Here is a 20,603-nt window from a genome sequence, read left to right as displayed (position 1 = left end):
GCATATCTTTGACTAATCTGAAGAGAAAAAGTTAGGAAATATATGGACAAACAATCATTAATGAACTGTGGGCATACTGAACTAATGGATAAAAGTAAAATTAAGCCACAAGGCCTACTGTAAGGAAGATACAAGTTCACATTGCAAATTTTTGAAACAACTCAATGGAAGAACAAGGTAGGCTTCTGTCACCAAAACTACAAAATGTGTCTGCAGTAATTTGTGATCAGATTTCAGTCTGCTTCTTCATTAGCTTCCACTGTGCTTGCTGTTGTATAGTGGTGGGCAGCACATGTATTTTAACTGATAATTTTTTTTAATCCATGCAGGATTTTGTGGAGACATTAAACTGATGTGGACACATACAGTACAGGCTAGTGAAAGACATAAAAATCATGTGTTGTTACCTTTGCTGAGTGGTGAAAACTATATGCTGGAGGTTTCATATGTGAACTAAGGAAACAGTGTTAGTATGTTAATTGGTAGATGAAAAAGGAGGAATATTCTCTCCTAATTTTAGTTTCGATTTGCGTAGCAGACTGGTCTGCAGAAAGCAAGAAATCAGTTTAAAAAGGTGATGAGAAATGATAAGATAGTGCGTTTGTGTGTTTCCTTCATTGATAACAACATTATCTCATGATCAGAGATGACAAACCTTTCCTTAATTTAAGGCAGTGAAGCATATTAATGTTTATCAGTTACAAACAGTTGCCTCGACTATCATATACATAACTACAGTACTGTAGAAAAACAAAAGTTTGAACATAAAAAAATTATAACAGTGTCAGTGAGAAACTGTGCACACAATTTACTGCACGTAATAATGAAACTAATGTGGGAGACAGGTGTTGTTAAGCAATCTGCGCAACAAATTTTAACAAAAAATGATTATGTGATGTATGTAGCAAGTGCAAATGGTGCTGCAAAAAACAAAGCAAATAACTGCCTATCAGAACTAAATAAATTCCTAGATGTAATAAACAGTGTAATTCAAACATTGCAACATTAACACACAGGTATGACAATGCATCTGTCATGTGTGAACAAAGAAATGTGAAAAACCAACGTTAAAATAAAACATGTGTTCCTTGTTTGGAAAGTGCAGCATCCTTGATGTAGTCAAATAGGACAGACACAAGCATACCAGATGTGGAATGCATCTGAGTTATGAAAGAAGAAAGTTTATATGTAGAATGGTAAATGAAATAATTGAAAGCAGAGAAAAAATTTGTGGGACCAACGTCACCTGTGGCAGAAATAGCAGCATCCTCAGTGTCATCTCCAGTGCCATCAGTAGCAGAACCAGCAGCTGAAATATTACCACAAAAAGCTGAAACAGCATGTTGTCCCAAATGCAACAGAAAGGCAACTCAACATTTTTGTGGTGGTGAGTCACATGAGAGAAAAACAGTCAAACCTGTGTGAAGCATCCCTCTTATGTATTCAAAATGAACTTCCTGTTCTGCAAGCAGGGCTAACTAATGTTGGCCTACTGAGTAAAACTGCTCCAAACAAATATGTAAATAGAATGGTCAATAAGTCTAAAACTTTGCCTGATTTTCATAAAAATATAAGAGGCTTGACCAATTGCTAACACACCTAAAAGATGAAGGATATGGAAGTGAATATGATATACTGTGTCTCTCTGAACATCATGTCATAAACGAAATCCACATGTTACTAATTGAAAACTTCTGTTCAGCTGCTCATTGTTGTAGACCTAGTATGGGGAAGGGAGGTGCTGCAATATCTTGTTAGAAACAATGTAGTGTATAAATCTCTAAATTTAAGCAAATACTGTGCTGAACAGTACTTTGAGGTATTTGGTATTGAGGTAACAGTGTAACAGTTAATGTGCTGTCAATTTACAGGGCATCTGCTGGTTATCTGAATGTTTTTCTGAGACATGTTTAATCACTCTTGTCCCTCCTGTCTGGAAAAACTAAATAATTCATTGTAGTAGGTGACTTTGAAGTGGACTTTTTAAGACAAAATAGAAACCGAACATGAAATGTATTTGCAGTTGTCACTATGGACAGCCATCAACAGAACGACAACAATGAAATGTGTACCAGAACGGGACTCGAACCTGGAGTTCCCACTTATTGTGAGCAATTACCTCACCATTTGGCTATCTGAGCATGACTCAAGGGCCAATCCAAAGTTCCATATGTTGTCAATCATGTGTCTACAACCAATGGAGTGTGGAGTGTCTCAGAACTCCATTCTGGGCCACCTACTTTTTATTATATTTATTAATGGTCTACCTTTTTGAACAGACAATTGTAAATTCACCATTTTTGCTGATGACATATGCTGTTTACTGATAATTCAGTAGACAGACTCGATGTGACAGCTAATAAGGTGTTTAGGGATATTGCAAACTGGTTTAACATAAATGGTCTTCCTGTTAATTACAGTAAAACAAACTACATTCAGTTCCATACAACCTCTAAAGAAGAAAAAATATGAGAAAAACTAGGTGCCCAGCTGACAGCTAGGGTGGATAGTGCAGAATACCTAGGCTTACATATTCATAGCAAACTAAACTGATAAGAACACATCCTGGTTATGATCAGAAGAATAAATTCTGCTGCTTATGTTCTATGCATTGTCTGCTCTTACAGTAACATGAAAACCATCAGATCAGTTTCTTATGGTTATTTTCATGCCATTATGGCATATGGATCAAATTTTGGGAAAATCAGCTGGATAGAAAATTGATTTGTGCACAGAAAAGAGCCATAAGAATCATGCGTGACCCCACACTAGAGCCACATGAAGAAATCCTTTTAAGAACTTGACATATTCACATCCACTGCACAATGTATATTCTCCCTGATGGGTTTCAGAAGGAAAAAAGCCCATTTTCGAACTCAATAGTGTATATCTACATCTACATACACATCTACATCTGTGTGATTACTCTGCTATTCACAATATAGTGCCCGGCAGAGGGTTCAATGAACCACCTTCAAGCTGTCTCTTTACTGTCCCAATCTCGAATGGCGCGCGGGATAAAGAGCACTTAAATTTTTCTATGTGAGCCATGATTTCTCTTATTTTATTGTGCTGATCATTTCCCCCTATGTAGGTGGGTGCCAACAGAATGTTTTCACAATTTGAGGTGAAAACTGTATTATAGTCATGATACTACAAGAAAAGATGATATTCACTATGAGTAAGCAAACCTGAGTATGGTACAGAAGGGGGTCCACTTCAGTGGCTGTGAGATTTTTAATGCTCTCCCTTCACAAACTGCTTAGTAGATGATGAGCTCTTGTTAAAAAAAATTAAGGCACTTCCTTTTGCAAGGGTCTTTTTACACTGTAGAGGAGTTCCTGAACAATTATGAATAGTACCCGTGCACCTAAAACTCTCAGATCCCTTCCCAGATCTTTATTTGTGATCCTGTACATTTATGATTGTAAACATATTTATTTTTCTATGTTTTCTGTAATAAATATTTTTTTCTATAATGTTTATTTAACAACATTTTTTCTGCAAAAGAACTTAAACTACAGATACTTTAATATGTAATTAATTAATATTATATGCGTAATAGCATTACCAACGTGCAAAACTGACAACTTCCATATCCTGTGAATATTCACAACATGAATCACCAGAATATGAAATAAATAAATAAATATTATAATTTTTTAATAAAAATAATACAAAACTCCACCACCCAACTGTCAGTGTACCTCAAATCTAAAGAATTTTAGAATATTGTTTTATTACAGGAAAATTTTGTAAAACAAATTGCCAATATTGAACTAAGGAACATTATCAGTTGAAGGGGTTGGTGGAAGCAAGAGCTAACCCAAAAGAGATATTTCGAGTTTCTGTCTGCTACATGATGGGTAAATTTAAAGTCGGGAACATAAATATGACAGGCAAAACAAACTATATGGTAGGCAGCACTTTCTAGCAGTGCATGTGAAAAAGCTTGTTATGAGTATGTGGCACATTCAGAAAAACAACAAATAGTGCAATTGAACTAATCTTTACTAAACTGTGGGTTAATACGTTCTTACACTAACCTCTTCGATTACCTTTTCATTGCAACCACCAAACATGTAATGCCACTCAATTTCTTCTTTACAGGATTCCCAGGACAGCGAGGACCCATGGGCATTCCTGGATTTGATGGTGCAAGAGGCCTTCCAGGTGAAGCTGGCAGACCAGGTCTTCCAGGAACACCTGGATTACCAGGATTGAATGGGATGGCTGGTAATCCAGGGAGACCAGGCCGCATTGGACCAAAAGGACTACCAGGTAACAGAAGTCAAGTAGAATGATACTCTCATGTCTGTCAGATAGGAACAGGATGTGAGAAAAAAAATACCTTCACCGTATCAGGAATACTGGTCACTGTTATTGTGTTCAACTTTTATACCAAGTGTACTGCTTCCTCAGTTCGGTATCCAATTAGTAATATGGGTATTTGGCAGGAAGAAAAGAAGTGCAGGAACTATTTTCAGTTGGGAGTATGATGGTTTAAACCAACATTCTGTCATCCCGATTTAGGGTTTCCATGATTTTCCCGAATCACTTCGGGCAAATGCTGGGATAGTTCCTTTGAAAAGGCACAGCCAGTTTCCTTCCCCATACTTCCCTAATCCGATGGGACCAATGACCTCACTGTTTGGTCCCTCCCCCAAACTAACTGAGAGTCTGTGCATGAGACACAACCTGAACCAGATACAGAAGAGGATTTCGATGCATATTAAAGAATTCTGTGAATTACATTGTTTGTTTACAGCTTTAATGTTGAGTCAGTCTTTGGTTTTTAGTTTTTCTTGTTTATTTTGAAGCTATAAAAATGTAACTGTCATCTGGTATATGTCTTATTTAGGTTTAGTATACATACAAAAACAATGGACGTAAGGTCATCCGCCACAACCACTAAAGGGACGGAAGTATGATGCACCAATTTTTTTTTTTGGCATACCATATATATAAAAAAGGATAGGTATATACTCACGTGCACACACACACACACACACACACACACACACACACACACACACACACACACATATATCCATCCATACATATACGGACACAAGCAGACATATTTAAAGGCAAAGAGTTTGGGCAGAGATGTCAGTCGAGGCGGAAGTGCAGAGGCAAAGATGATGTTGAATGACAGGTGAGGTATGAGTGGCGGCAACTTGAAATTAGTGGAGATTGAGGCCTGGTGGATAACGAGAAGAGAGGATATATTGAAGTTCCCATCTCCGGAGTTCGGATAGGTTGGTGTTGGTGGGAAGTATCCAGATTACCCGGACAGTGTAACACTGTGCCAAGATGTGCTGGCCATGCACCAAGGCATGTGTAGCCACAGGGTGATCCTCATTACCAACTAACACTGTCTGCCTGTGTCCATTCATGCGAATGGACAGTTTGTTGTTGGTCATTCCCACATAGAAAGTGTCACAGTGTAGGAAGGTTAGTTGGTAAATCTCGTGGGTGCTTTCACACGTGGCTCTGCCTTTGATCGTGTACACCTTCTGGGTTACAGGACTGGAATAGGTGGTGGTGGGAGGGTGCAGAGGACAGGTTTTACACCGGGGGCGGTTACAAGGGTAGGAGCCAGAGGGTAGGGAAGGTGGTTTGGGGATTTCATAGGGATGAACCAAGAGTTTATGAAGGTTAGATGGATTGCGGAAAGACACTCTTGGTGGAGTGGGGAGGATTTCATGAAGGATGGATCTCATTTCGGGGCAGGATTTTAGGAAGTCGTATCCCTGCTGGAGAGCCACATTCAGAGTCTGATCCAGTCTCGGGAAGTATCGTGTCACAAGTGGGGCACTTTTGCGGTTCTTCTGTGAGAGGTTCTGGGTCTGAGGGGCTGAGGAAGTGGCTCTGGTTATTTGCTTCTGTACCTGGTCGGGAGGGTAGTTGCGGGATGCAAAAGCTATTTTCAGGTTGTTGGTGTAATGGGTCAGGGATTCAGGACTGGAGCAGATTCGTTTGCCATGAAGGCCTAGGCTGTAGGGAAGGGACCGTTTGATATGGAATGGGTGGAAGTTGTCATAATGGAGGTACTGTTGCTTGTTGGTGGGTTTGATGTTGACGGATGTGTGAAGCTGGCCATTGGACAGATGGAGGTCAACGTCAAGGAAAGTGGCATGGGGTTTGGAGTAGGACCAGGTGAATCTGATGGAACCAAAGGAGTTGAGGTTGGAGAGGAAATTCTGGAATTGTTCTTCACTGTCTGTCCAGATCATGAAGATGTCATCAATAAATCTGTACCAAAGTTTGTGTTGGCAGGCTTGGTTAACCAAGAAGGCCTCCTCTAAGCGACCCATAAATAGGTTGGCATGCAAGGGGCCATCCTGGTACCCATGGCTGTTCCCTTTAATTGTTGGTATGTCTGGCCTTCAAAAGTGAAGAAGTTGTGGGTCAGATGGCAGGTGACCGGGGTGAAAGAAAGTGCTCCATTGCAGCGAGGCCCTGGACATGCGGGATATTTGTGTATAGGGAAGTGGCATCAATGGTTACAAGGATGGTTTCCGGGGCTAACAGACTGGGTAAGGATTCCAGGCATTCGAGAAAGTGGTTGGTGTCTTTGATGAAGGATGGGAGACTGCATGTAATGGGTTGAAGGTGTTGATCTACGTAGGCAGAGATACGTTCTGTGGGGGCTTTGTAACCAGCTTCAATGGGGCGGCCGGGATGTTTGGGTTTGTGAATTTTAGGAAGTAGGTAGAAGGTAGGGGAGTGCGAGGTGTCGGTGGGGTCAGGAGTTTGATGGAGTCAGGTGAAAGGTTTTGTTGGGGGGCTAAGGTTCTGAGGATTCCTTGAACCTCCGCCTGGACATCAGAAATGGGATTACCTTGGCAAACTTTGTATGTAGAGTTGTCTGAAAGCTGACGCAGTCCCTCAGCCATATACTCCCAACGATCAAGTACCACAGTCGTGGAACCCTTGTCAGCCGGAAGAATGATGATGGACCGGTCAGCTTTCAGATCACGGATAGCCTGGGCTTCGGCTGTGGTGATGTTGGGAGTAGGATTAAGGTTTTTCAAGAAAGATGAGAGAGGCAAGGCTGGAAGTGAGAAATTCCTGGAAGGTTTGGAGAGGGTGATTTTGAGGAAGAGGAGGTGGGTCCCACTTTGATGGAGAACGGAACTGTTCCAGGCAGGGTTCAATTTGGATAGTGCCTTGGGGAGTTGGATAATTAGGAGTGGGATCAGGATTATTTTTCTTCGTGGCAAAGTGATATTTCCAGCAGAGACTACGAGTGTAGGACAGTAAATCTTTGACAAGGGCAGTTTGGTTGAATCTGGGAGTGGGGCTGAAGGTGAGGCCTTGGATAGGACAGAGGTTTCGCGCACACACACACACACACACACACACACACACACACACACACACACACACATCCATCCATACATATACAGACATATGTCTGCTTGTGTCTGTATATGTATGGATGGAGTGTGTGTGTGTGTGTGTGTGTGTGTGTGTGTGTGTGTGTGTGTGTGTGTGCGCGCGAGTATATACCTATCCTTTTTTCCCCCTAAGGTAAGTCTTTCCGCTCCCGGGATTGGAATGACTCCTTACCCTCTCCCTTAAAACCCACATCCTTTCGTCTTTCCCTCTCCTTCCCTCTTTACTGAAGAAGCAACCGTTGGTTGCATCATCAGTACTATAGAAACAGAATAAGAGAGGAAATTAGAATTGTCTAAAGAAATGAACAATTTGGTGTATATGACCAGCATTAATCTTTGCTTAGAATGAAGAACATGACCCCAACTTTTTTCTCTATTTCACAGTCTGTTTTGAAAAGAATGATGAGAGAGTGGTGATATGGCTTCTATAGAATGTGTAAGAATAAAATGTCAGTGACAATGCAGAGAGTTCAAGAACTTAGAAAAATTAATTTGGAACACTTATGCATTGTATAATCATGAAAATGAGTCACAAAAGTAAAGGCTTATAACTGTATCTTCAGAAGCTAGGCTTTCCCCGTTTTCTTAGGACAGATAATAAGAAATATACTGAAGTTCAGCAAATTATGTAAGTCAAGATGTACCATCATTTACTTCCAGTGAGCCAGTTTTCTGTAAAGTCAGCATCACTTGAGGAGAGATGCGTAATTTCACTTGACTGACAGTAGTGGGTACATGAAAACTATGAAAAGTGAGACACTGTGTCAGAAATGAATTCTGTTCAGCTTGCAACACTTTGAGCCTCATCTTCTGTGCTTACTAACACACATCCACAGTCACAGTGCAGTTGATAGGAAGAGGACACTTTCTATCGTCACTTGTTCTCCTGTTAAAGATACAGATGTGTCAGCTGGTGTCTGTAAAGCTATTTGTTCAAAAATTAGATCAGTTTTGATTGAAATGTCTTTACTGCAGCCTCTATTTTATGAATAGATTTGGTTATATGAAATGTAAAACCACTATTCTTAGGCTAAACTTCATGTTAAGCAATTAAGTATATTTATGGAGCCAACTATAGTAGGGACATTTTTTGCAGCCAACAGGTAGAACATTCTGTTTAAGGTGTCCAGCTATTGGTATGGAACAAGTTCTACCTCTTATTTTTTTGCAAGTAGTTATACAAGGTATTTAAAAATGCCCCATATACTTACAGGAGATAGTGCTGTCCAAAACTAGAAAATAAATCCTATAAACATATGCCTGGTAATGAACACTTACTGAGATTTGGGCCATTCTATTGTACGGTAGCTGTCTATCAGCTCACACTACAGAAGTTGCTCAATGTAGCTCTTTCAGCCCTCCTTCTCAAAGAATCACAAAACTTGTGTGAATAGACATGGTTGGCCTTGGATTTGGTCAGGTGCATGGTTCACACTCCTGTAATATGTTGCTGACAGATGTGAAAAGTGCAAGTGCATTTAACTGCCTTCAGAGGGAGAAATCTAAGGGACTGCAGTCTGTCGTGCAGGAAGGCCATGTTGCTAGACCTCCTCAAACAACCCATCACTCATAAAACGTTTTTGTTAGGTACTGTCAAACAAAGTTTAGATAGTTGGGGTGTGTCCCATTTTGTGTAAATCACATCTGCTGTCTTTGTGGGAGGGTAATGAACACCAATATTGTGAGTAAGTTTTTATATGTAGTTTGACGATAAACAACACCTGTTAATTTGTCCAGTAAAGTGATCTGAGTCCTTCACCCACAGTTCCTCCTCACATATTGATGCTAAGGTGAACCTGATAGCTGCTTGATGAATCTCATCAAACTACATTATCACAGTCTTTGTGAACCATGCCTCATCCATAAATAAAATGAAAGCTGTAAATTGTATATCTTACATGATTCTTCTTAGAATCACTTGGCAGAATTGTAACCTGATGTGGTGGCCTTGTGACCTGAGAATTTGCATGGCAGCTAAGTGTTATGGATTAATATTCACACATACATATTTTGGTGTGCAGGCTATGTGATGTCTACTGTGTCCCTATCTCCATATTGAAAATGGCCTGCTGTCTGCAAGTTTCTGGAGAAACCTGTTGGAAAATTTTTCAGATTTTTTGAGGATGTTGATGGCACACATCTCTATTCATGTTTATTTGCCATTGACCATTGACTTAACAGAATAGGCTTTATGTCTTATACATAATACTGATATGTTTAGGTCTATACATAATTACAAACATTAACTGCACACTCTAAGTTTTAACATGTGTTTCGTATATTTTATTATATGCTCAATCACAGTATGTATACTTAATATACACCATTACAGACATTTACACTGAATTACCTACACAACTACAAATATTTATGACATGTCTGGTGATTAACTCTGCTGGCAGAATTACATGTCTTCCATTTCTCATGAGGACTAATAGGCATCCATTTCATTGTTTTTCATTGTTCATAATCCATGCAATACTAATCTTGCTTTGATGAGATCACAGTTTCAAAACAATATGTACAGTATGCTTGATATTGGACATAGTTGAGCAATGAATGTCAACAGGAAGACATCCTATATTGCTGAGTACTAGCTGTTCTTGATACAACAGAACCAATCTGTTTTAGGACTTTTTCATAGCTTCCTTTCCCCATAAAGGAGATTCTTTCTGGTAGGCTAGAAAATGCTGTGAATGTATTTAATGAAAATGGAAACATTGGGCATAAATAAAATATCTCATTTGTCCATAACCTCACTGTGTTGTTATGCTTGACAAAATCAATATAGTTCAGTATATACTAGTCTATGATTCCATAAGGATAACTCCTCTACCATTGTGATGCACTGTGTAGGAAAAAAAGGAGTTAATCCACATGACAAAAGCCAGGAAAGCTGAGGAATGCATGCGTATCTCTCGACTCTGTTGTAGGAACTGAAGCTTTACAGAAGGAAAAAATAATTGTAAATAGTTCCAGAATATGTTGTTGTTATTCAACTTTGAACTGGCATCACACAGTTCACAGTTTAGGCTAAAAAATAAACTTATTGGCCTCCTGCAAAAACTGTCTTACATGAAGCATGTGGTGCCTTTTCTCACTTTGATGACCCTATTCTTTAATGTAGGGATCTTCCCCAAAAGAATCACTTTAATTCACACCATGAATGCTGATTTTAGTGTTTAAAAATGGCATATCAAAAGTCTCAGTCACTGAGTCATCATTAACAGTAACTATTCCATTCCACTGTGGCAAGGTGCTACAGCAACCAGTTTTGAATTATTTCAGGATGAAAACAATCTTAGTTACAAAATTATTAAATATCACCATTTTGGTGCATATCAGATTGTGTTAAAGTAGCTGGGTATGTAACCTGTCCATCATAAAGCCATATAGAATGGAAAATGGATGTAACAGTAAATCATCCAGATACTGTTGTGTCCAGTTTCCATTTTATATGGCTTTGTGTTGGCTGGGTTACATATCTAGCTACTTTTACATAATCTGATGATTCCCGAAAAGGGTGAAATGCATCACTGATATTAAATAATTTTGCAACCAAAACTGTTTTTGTTCTGAATTAACAAAAACAACTACAAAACTGGTAAAAAGTAGATCAGACATCTCATATGTATGATGACCATATAAGCTGAAAGGGGCAATGTTTACTTTTCAGTAAGGCCTAAAATTATAATTAATGTGTGAGTTAATGAATGAGTTGAACACAATAAATTTCTTTACTGTAGAACTGAATACTTTGAAAGCAATATTACAAAATTTCATGCACACAAAAGGCTCTAAAAATATGCAGCTGTTCAACATGTAATTGTTTAATCATAGCTTTTGTATTGCTATGAAAATTGAAGTTGAATACAACCTACTGAAAAGCAAATTTGTAACTGTGTTCCATGAGACACAATGGATAATCATTCTTTTTTTTATTAAAAAAGTACATATTTGTGTTAAATAGTTTTCTCATGTAAGGGTCTACTTATACAATTGCTTATCTGCTGATCACCTCATCTTTGAGTGCCCCTAGCATTAATCTAATTGTTTATTTCACAGGTTTCAGAGGAATGGTTGGAGATCCAGCACCTCCAGGACCTGAGCCAAAAAGTCGTGGTTTCTTCTTCACACGGCATTCACAATCTGTTCAAACACCAGCATGTCCTCGTGGCACTGTTAGGATGTGGAGTGGATACTCGCTTCTACATTTCCTTGGTAATGCAAAGGCACATGGACAAGATTTGGGTAAGTAAAAAGAAAGTACACATCAGCTAAAGATTGTCTTATCAAACTCAAGTGTCAATTAAGAAATATAGAATAATAATTTTTTATAAAAATAACATTTTATTTACAATAAATTATAATTTGATAGCAGAATATGAAACATCAAATAGAAAATAAAATACTTTTTGATTTATAGAGTTGAACAGTATTATTAATGTACACTGATAAACCAAAACATTATGACCACTGTCCAACGAAACATTGGATGCCGCATCATGACATGGTAACAAAAGTATGTAAGCAGAGCATATTCGAACGAGTGATCACCCTGGCAAAGATACGTACTGTGAATGTGGAAATCCATTGAGATAAGAAACATTGACAAAGGGCAGATTATTACTATGCAGAGTCTGTGAACAAGTATCTTAAAAACAGGGAAGCTGGTCGAATGTTCACATGCTACAGTCATGAGCACCTATGGAAAGAGGTAAAATGACAGTGAAACTACCCCTAAGTGCTTAACTGTTGGACATTCGTGATTCTACACAATGGGCTTGTCTCCTCTGTTTAGTAGGATAGATGGTAACCCATAGCATCTCTGCCAAATGATCACAATGCTGGTGCACACACAAGTGTTTTGGAGCACACTGTTCATTGTATGTTGTTGAACATGGAGCTTCACAGCAGACAACCCTCTATTTCACACGTTGACCCAACGACATTGTCAATTACAATTGCAGTGCACACTGGGCCATTGGGATTCAACTGTCGGTCAATGGAAACATGTCAGCCCTTCGGCTGAATCGCATTTTTTCTAGGTTAATGGTTTTCTCCACATAAAAATGGTTCAAATGGCTCTGAGCATTATGGGGCTTAACATCTGAGGTCATCAGTCCCATAGAACTCAGAACTACTTAAACCTACCTAACCTAAGGACATCACACACATCCACGCCTGAGGCAGGATTTGAACCCGCGACCGTAGCAGTCGCGCGGTTCCAGACTGAAGCGCCTAGAACCACTTGGCCGGCTTGTCTCTACAAATGTCATCATTGAGGTGAACGGCAGCTTGAAACATACAGTGTGCCATTGACACAGGCTGGTTGGAGCAGTATTACTCTATGGGATACAGTCTCCTGAGCTTGCATGGGATCTGTGGTAGTAATCAAAGATGCTTTGACAGCTGTGAACCACCTGCATCCTTTCATGCTTGATGTCTTCCTGGATGGCAGTGTCGTATTTCAGCTGTATGGATGCTCATGTCTCGGAGCCAAAACTGTGCTACAGTCACTTGAGGAGCATTATAGTGAACTCATGTTGTCTTTGTGACCAAATTTGCCTGACTTATATTCTATGGAATCCATCTGGGTCACTATCGGGTGCCATCACTGCACTCACAAATCGGCACCCCATTATTTACAAGAACTACATGACCTGTGTGAAGACATCTAAGGCCACATACCACCTACTAACAAACCATCACATCCCTGATGTGCAGAATCAGTGATTTATTTTGTTACAAAGATGGACAAACAAGCTATTAAGCAGATGATCATAACATTTTGGCTCATCAGTGTATGTAATGTTTACATTTAACAAAGCATTTTGCATGTCTCCATCAAATTTTTACTTATGTTATGCAGTTAGTAATTAAAAATCAAAAGTTGTTATTCTTATTAGAAATAATAATCATTCAGTATCAATGTAAAAAAAGCTTGTGCTTACTGAGAACTAATCTTGTGACTGTGCAGTTACAAGACTTTTACACTACACATTCAGCTACAAGCACTCTATTTATAAGATGGAAATGTTTTATACTTGACAGTGTTTGGAAATCGGCTGATCTCCAAAGGCAGCTTTTTCAAATTTTTGAAATCATGCCATACTGCTTTAGGAATTTGATGTCTTCATGATGATCTTAGAATCCTTTGAGAATGAAGAATCCTGAGGTGAGGGTCAGTCCTAAAGGACCCGCTGTAAGAGTCATTAAGTGTGTTTTCTGTGATGCTTCAGCAGAGATTTACAATTTTGTTTTTTCATTGTGCTGACAGATTCAGCAAAAACAAATACTACTCAATACATGTTTCATACAATGCCCAGTGCCAGTGGAAAATATCCATTTATTTTTTGATACCAGTACTATATTTTTTAAGTGAAATTGTATGTGCTATTCATTAGGGTAGTAACATACAATTTTACTCTGGTGTGACATTTGATTTAATCGCCTAAGGAGATTCAGAAGGATGTAGGTTGCAGTAGGTACTGGGAGATGAAGAAGCTTGCATAGGATAGAGTAACATGGAGAGCTGCATCAAATCAGTCTCAGGACTGAAGACCACAACAACAAACAACATGCATTAACAGAGAAAGCAAAACATTAAGAATGACTGTCACTCCAGCAGCGACTGAAAAGTGCTGCTGATGTCCAATAGCAGACTGACAGCAAGATGCATGCTGAGACTCACATGACAGGGGAGGCCAGACACAGAAGTTCATTGATACATTCGCACATCATGTTCCCTAAATGAAGGAGACTCTTCCATGGTATGCAGCAAGTCAAGCTATAAATTATGGGAATTATGATTAAATTACTTTTATGAGGTGGTCCAAAAATTCTTGAAACAAATTAATTAAAATGATCATGTTTTATTGATATTTTATTCTGCACCATCCCCTTCAAAGTAGTATCCTTAGGGTGAATACATTGATATGAACATTTCTGCCACTGTGGAAATGCATCCTGGAAGCCAGCTTTCTCAAGGTATTTAGTAACCTCTGGGATTCTGCTTGTATCTCCTCATCCTTCAACTTGATTTTCATATTGACTAAGAGGAATTCACATGAAGTTAAGTCTGGTGAGAAGGGTGGGTGGGCAACAACTGTCACCTTCTTTTTAGTCCAATATTCCAGATTAATGTAGGGTGTATGCAGTCATGTATTGTCATGTTGGAGAATCCAGTCATTTGTACACCACTTCTGTGGACACTTTGTTGTTATGTAAGCCATTTATGGAGACATTTTGTCCTCAAATGTTTTAGAGCATCATGATAATACTCTTTAGTGTCCAGCTGACCACAAGGGATAAATCTTTGTGAAAACCAGTTGTTTAAGTTTCACACAGGCTTCTACATAATGTTGCTTCTGCTGGTCTTGAAGCACTTGTGGCCCCAGTCCTATTTGTGTTCAGTTCTTCTGAAAGAATACATTCAAATGTAACATAACATACTTCCAAGGTATTGCAGAGATCTTGGTTGGCCTATCTAAAATCTTGCAGAATCAGATTACTCAGTTTCTGAACATCATCTAGTGTGGTCCTAGTTGGCCACTGCCAACAGTTGCAATTATCTGTTGATGTTTTCCTGTTTTTGAAATACAATTTCAGGTTGTATGTCCGCATCAAATTTAAAGCCTGCTTCAACTTTTGGTATATTTATGAAGTAGTTTTCTCAAGTTTAAAACAAAACTTTATACAAGCCCACAGCTATTTCAGGTTATCCATTGCAAACTACTACCTCGTGGAAACATGACAATGAAGAAATTCTCACCAACAACTAGCCCACACACTCAGCTAACAGTCATTTGGGACATGGATTCAAGAAGCATGTATGAGGAGAACCTTACCAGTATTCCAGAGTACTTGTAACCATTTGTGTGCAAAATTCCAATTTTAATAACTTTTGGGAACCACCTCAAAAATATTTATGTTACATATATTAAGAGAAAAAATAGCTGCTTTGAAGGGAAATGGTGGTGGTGGGGGGCTTAGGGCAGTGGAGAATCACTGTTCCTCTTTATCTACTACTCAGTTGTCTTTATCTAACACTTCAAACAAGGCATTTATATAACTTTGCACAGACCACTATCAGCTCCCTATGTACTAAATATGGGAAATCTGTTTAATATAATCATTACGAATTGTGCAAAATTTACAGCCCTGGGCCCAGAAATTCTGATTATTCATAGAAGGCTTGGCTGAGGACGTGTTCTTTTGCTTTGTTTTTGAATATCTGAATTTTCAGTTTCCATCTTGCTGTCTGCCAGTATACTGTTTCAGACTTTTTGGACCAAAATATAAAAACTTGTTTGAACTGTTGATAGGGATGCATAGAGTAGGGGAATTATTTTTACTTACAGTATTGTGTTCCTGAATTCCACAGTTCATTCTAAATTGTTATTAATGAGAATGACCATGAGGGAATGTATGCAGTGGCGTATAGCCTATGAACACAAGCAGGCCCACTGTATCTCAGAAAACAATATTAACATAAGACCACTCCCCTTGCATCTCCAACTATTAGTAACAATTTCGTAAGATTTGGAGATAGTGAAGTCAAAGGACTGCTTTCAACCTGAGTCTGTACATCACTATTTTGTTGACTGACATTTGACCTTTATTTAATATGTCTGAGCTAAAAACTTGTCAAAGTGACTGTACACTTTTTTCCATTTGCAGTGTACACAGCATATCATGTATGTGTACTACAATAATTTTTGAGTTTCACTGGATGCACTTGGCTCCAACTTCTTGCATTAGGAGACTTTAATGTGTTATACTATTAACATATCAATTATGAATGTGAATTTATATTTGTAACTCAGTCAGAATGGCTGTTCGGGATTATTTAACATATGTTTTAACCAGTATTTCGCAAATCAATGATTGAATCACATGACTGACTGTCTATTATTCACATACTTGTTCTTTATAATGAAATGTTATTTCACAGAACTCTAACTCCTTGTGGCATTTCCTCAAGAGACTTTATGAAGAATTTCTATTTCCTTCTTTGACTTCTACTACATATATGCATAGCAGCACAAACAAAAGTTGTTGAGATCATTAGTGCCATAGACACTTGCTAAAATATGACTGAAATTCCTGTACAGCTCCTATGTTGCAACATGATTATGTACTATGGTTGACAAAGTGGATGTATCATCATAGGGTTTTTGATTCATTTACTGCTGACAAAAAAATTGCATTGCCATGTCTTACACCCATCCTCTGTGATGTGGAAGTTTATATGATACAGCTAAATAACCTTGCCAACATTATTTTTACTCAACTGAAAAGGTTTCTTCCTTGCTAAGATACATCTACACATATCACAATGAGAAACTTCAGATTAATAAATTGCCATGCATTTAATATTTCCACTATGTGACCTGATGCTCACTTGATGATCATTACCATAAGATATCTTAACAAATCATTATTGATTTATTATTATGGTGTAGTAAATGAGGATAATGGTTGATGGTGTCATTTTCTTACACATACATGACCAATCTGTGCTCTAAAATAATTTCAGGTGCTCCTGGAAGTTGCCTTGTGAAGTTCTCTACCATGCCATTTATGTTTTGCAACCTGAATGATGTCTGTGACTATGCTAGTAGGAGCGACTACAGTTATTGGCTTAGCACTACAGAGCCAATGACTGCAATGATGACTCCCATACCACCAAGAGACTTACCAAACTATATATCCAGGTATGACTTCTATATGGGCTCAGTGTGACATATAAGCTATGGTTTATTTTTAGAACACTCACACAACATGTGATTTATTGTACTCCTTTCTTATGTGTATGACAATGATATATTGGGTCATTTTCCATGCATTGCTTTTCATGTTAAGGTGAGGCCCTAAAGCATGGTGGGTGCTGTTTGGACCATCCTGTATAAATGTTCACAAAGTTAATCGATCAACGTTATTAAAAGCTGCAAGACATATGATGTACCTAGAAGAGTGGCTGAAAGTTTTTAAAGCACTAAGTTCACTATAGAACATGAAAAAATAGCAGTTACACTTTCTACAGAGGCTGCTTACATCTGAAGATATTTCAGTTCGCTGCACAGTAATAGGTTCATTGTTTAATCATACATAGTACATCCTGAAATGGGTTGTAGTGAAATCTGTGAAAACAAATGAATGTATTCTGAAATTTTACCCTCATGATGTGATTGGAGTATGACAGAATCAGTTATTGAGCAACTATGCAAAAGTGATGTTTTCTAAAGCATACAGGTACATAGTATGTAGAAGCAACAGAAATAATTCATAAAGTGGCGAAAGGACATTTTTAGTTTCAGTACACATTATGGGAGAAAATAACATTTTCAAGCACTGTGCGAAAACAAAGAAAACAATTATCTCTGAAAAGCTAATTATTGACATTAAATTATGAAAAAACAGTGAATTATTTTTATCGTGCTATCTGATTACAAAACAGAAAATGTTAGTAATTGTGGTGATTTTAATGCAAACTTTTAAAAATATTCTGTTAGTTACTTACAATTTAAAGCATACTGGAAATGTCCCTATATGAGTAGCTCAAGGTAGCACTGTCTTGGATATAAGCTGAACTTACACACACCAATCCTACTGTAAAATGTTTAACAGTTGATGAAATCCAGTAGTTAATGCAACACAGTTTGCATCCATGTACACTGTAGAAACAATCAACTAACATATGAAGGGACTATAACACAGCACTCAACAGAAATCTATTGGGGAATGGAGGGAGGGGTAAAAATGATAGTTACGATGAGCCAAGTTTTACTGTTACAGACAACTTATGTGTAACTCAGTTAATGTAAAAAAGGAGAAACTTAGGACAGGGATAGATTGCTACTCACTGTATAATGGGGATGCTGAGTTGCAGATAGGCGTAGTCAAAAGACAGATAAACAAATAAGGCCTTGGCCAAAAGGCTTTCTTCTGAAATAGACAATACGCACACACATTCACACAAATGCAACTCACACACAAGTGACCAATGTCTCTGGCCACCATGGCCAGACTGTGAGTAACTTTGTATGATGGGAGAAGCAATCTGGGTGATGGTGGTAAGAAGGAGGCTGGGGCAGGGAGGGGGCAGTAATGGCTTAGGGATGTGCTCAGTAAAGTGCTGCTTCTGATAGTATACAGGAATGTAGTGGGGCAAGGGTAGTGCAGCTGGGTGCAGCAGTTTAGGAGGTTAGATGGAAGGCAGGAGATGGAGGGGGGGGGGGGGGGAGGAAAAAGGGGGGGTGAAAAATGAGAGAAGTTAAAAGACTGTGGGTGGATTTGTGGAATAGTAGGCTATCTAATGCTGGAGTGGGAACAGAGAAGGAGATAGGTGAGTGAAGTGAATAACAAAGGTTGAGGCCAGGGATGTTATGGGAACATAGATCATATTGCAGGGAGGGTTCTCACCTGTGCAATTCAGGAAAGCTGGTTGTGATAGGAAGAATCTAGATGGCACAGGCTGTGAAAAAGTCACTGAAGTGAAGAACATTGCATTGGGCAGCGTGCTCAAAAACTGGGTGGTACAGCTGTTTCTTGTCCACATTTTGTCGGTGACCATTCAAGCGGATGGACAGCGTGTTGGCTGTCATGCCCACCTAGACTGTAGCACAGTGGTTGCAGATTAGTTTGTAGATCACAGGACTGCTTTCACATGTAGCCCTGCATTTGATGGGATAGGCGATGCTTGTGACTGGACTATAGTAGTTGGTGGTGGGAGGGTGTATGAGGCAGGTCTTGCATCTGGGCCTATTACTGTGATTTAAGCCATGAGGCAAGAGGTTGGGAGTAGGGCTGGAGCAGAGATGGATGAGGATCTTGTGTAGGTTTGGTGGGTGCAGAATACCACTGTGGGGGGAATAGTGGGAAGGATTTCAGGACATGATGAGAGGTAGTTTCTTGGGTAATATGCACATCATTCAAAACAGGAGATTCTCTTCCATCACTACAATTTGCCTTCACACATATTTAGGGTGAGTTTTGATTTGAAATGCTTCTGTATCTGCCATAATTACTAGATTTAGCAACCAATAATTGCATTTTGTCCACACAAGTAAAAAAATTATTGGGAAGGCAGGTAATCAGATTGTTACTGAGACAAATGATTATTTAACTCAAATGATCACACCTTGTTTTATTGTGAGTGTTTAAAAAAGTAGAAGATTAGTAAAACATCCTCTTTTAAATCTTTCTTTGTCATCCTCAATATGCTACTATAGATCTTGTAATGTTGTTTTGCATTATAATTAGTTTCTGAATCTGATTCTTTGCTTTCTCACACTTTGATGGCTATAGAGAATTAATATTTCCTTTTTCCCACTAAGAAACTGAATTTTTGAAAAATTATCTTGAATAGCGATAGTTTATCTTCTGTACTTGCAGTCAAGTTTTAATACTAATGAAATGTGTTAAACTATTTTCAAATGACAACTGCTTTAACTAACAAACAATTTTTTGCAAGCTCTGTATTTCCAGAGGCAGATGTGGATATGGATGTAATTTATTGATTATGAACTGAAATACACTCCTGGAAATTGAAATAAGAACACCGTGAATTCATTGTCCCAGGAAGGGGAAACTTTATTGACACATTCCTGGGGTCAGATACATCACATGATCACACTGACAGAACCACAGGCACATAGACACAGGCAACAGAGCATGCACAATGTCAGCACTAGTACAGTGTATATCCACCTTTCGCAGCAATGCAGGCTGCTATTCTCCCATGGAGACGATCATAGAGATGCTGGATGTAGTCCTGTGGAACGGCTTGCCATGCCATTTCCACCTGGCGCCTCAGTTGGACCAGCGTTCGTGCTGGACGTGCAGACCGCGTGAGACGACGCTTCATCCAGTCCCAAACATGCTCAATGGGGGACAGATCCAGAGATCTTGCTGGCCAGGGTAGTTGACTTACACCTTCTAGAGCACGTTGGGTGGCACGAGATACATGCGGACGTGCATTGTCCTGTTGGAACAGCAAGTTCCCTTGCCGGTCTAGGAATGGTAGAACGATGGGTTTGATGACGGTTTGGATGTACCGTGCACTATTCAGTGTCCCCTCGACGATCACCAGAGGTGTACGGCCAGTGTAGGAGATCGCTCCCCACACCATGATGCTGGGTGTTGGCCTCTGTCGTATGCAGTCCTGATTGTGGCGCTCACCTGCACGGCGCC

At 39.0% G+C, this 20,603-nt stretch overlaps 1 protein-coding gene across 1 annotated transcript in view; it reads left to right on the top strand.

Moving 5' to 3' along the window:
• LOC126272030 (collagen alpha-5(IV) chain-like) overlaps positions 1–20,603 on the top strand; it is a 545,215-nt gene that overhangs the window by 507,425 nt on the left and 17,187 nt on the right. Inside the window, exons 30-32 of the mRNA XM_049974535.1 lie at positions 4,111–4,281; positions 11,472–11,657; positions 16,948–17,125. Coding sequence (XP_049830492.1) covers positions 4,111–4,281; positions 11,472–11,657; positions 16,948–17,125 — 535 coding nt within the window. The remainder of the gene's footprint in view (positions 1–4,110; positions 4,282–11,471; positions 11,658–16,947; positions 17,126–20,603) is intronic.

This window comes from Schistocerca gregaria, chromosome 5 (assembly GCF_023897955.1).
Source record: "Schistocerca gregaria isolate iqSchGreg1 chromosome 5, iqSchGreg1.2, whole genome shotgun sequence".
Classification (NCBI taxonomy): domain Eukaryota; kingdom Metazoa; phylum Arthropoda; class Insecta; order Orthoptera; family Acrididae; genus Schistocerca; species Schistocerca gregaria.
The sequence above is the reverse complement of the archived record's forward strand: the minus strand, read 5'-3'. Positions and strand labels throughout refer to the sequence as shown.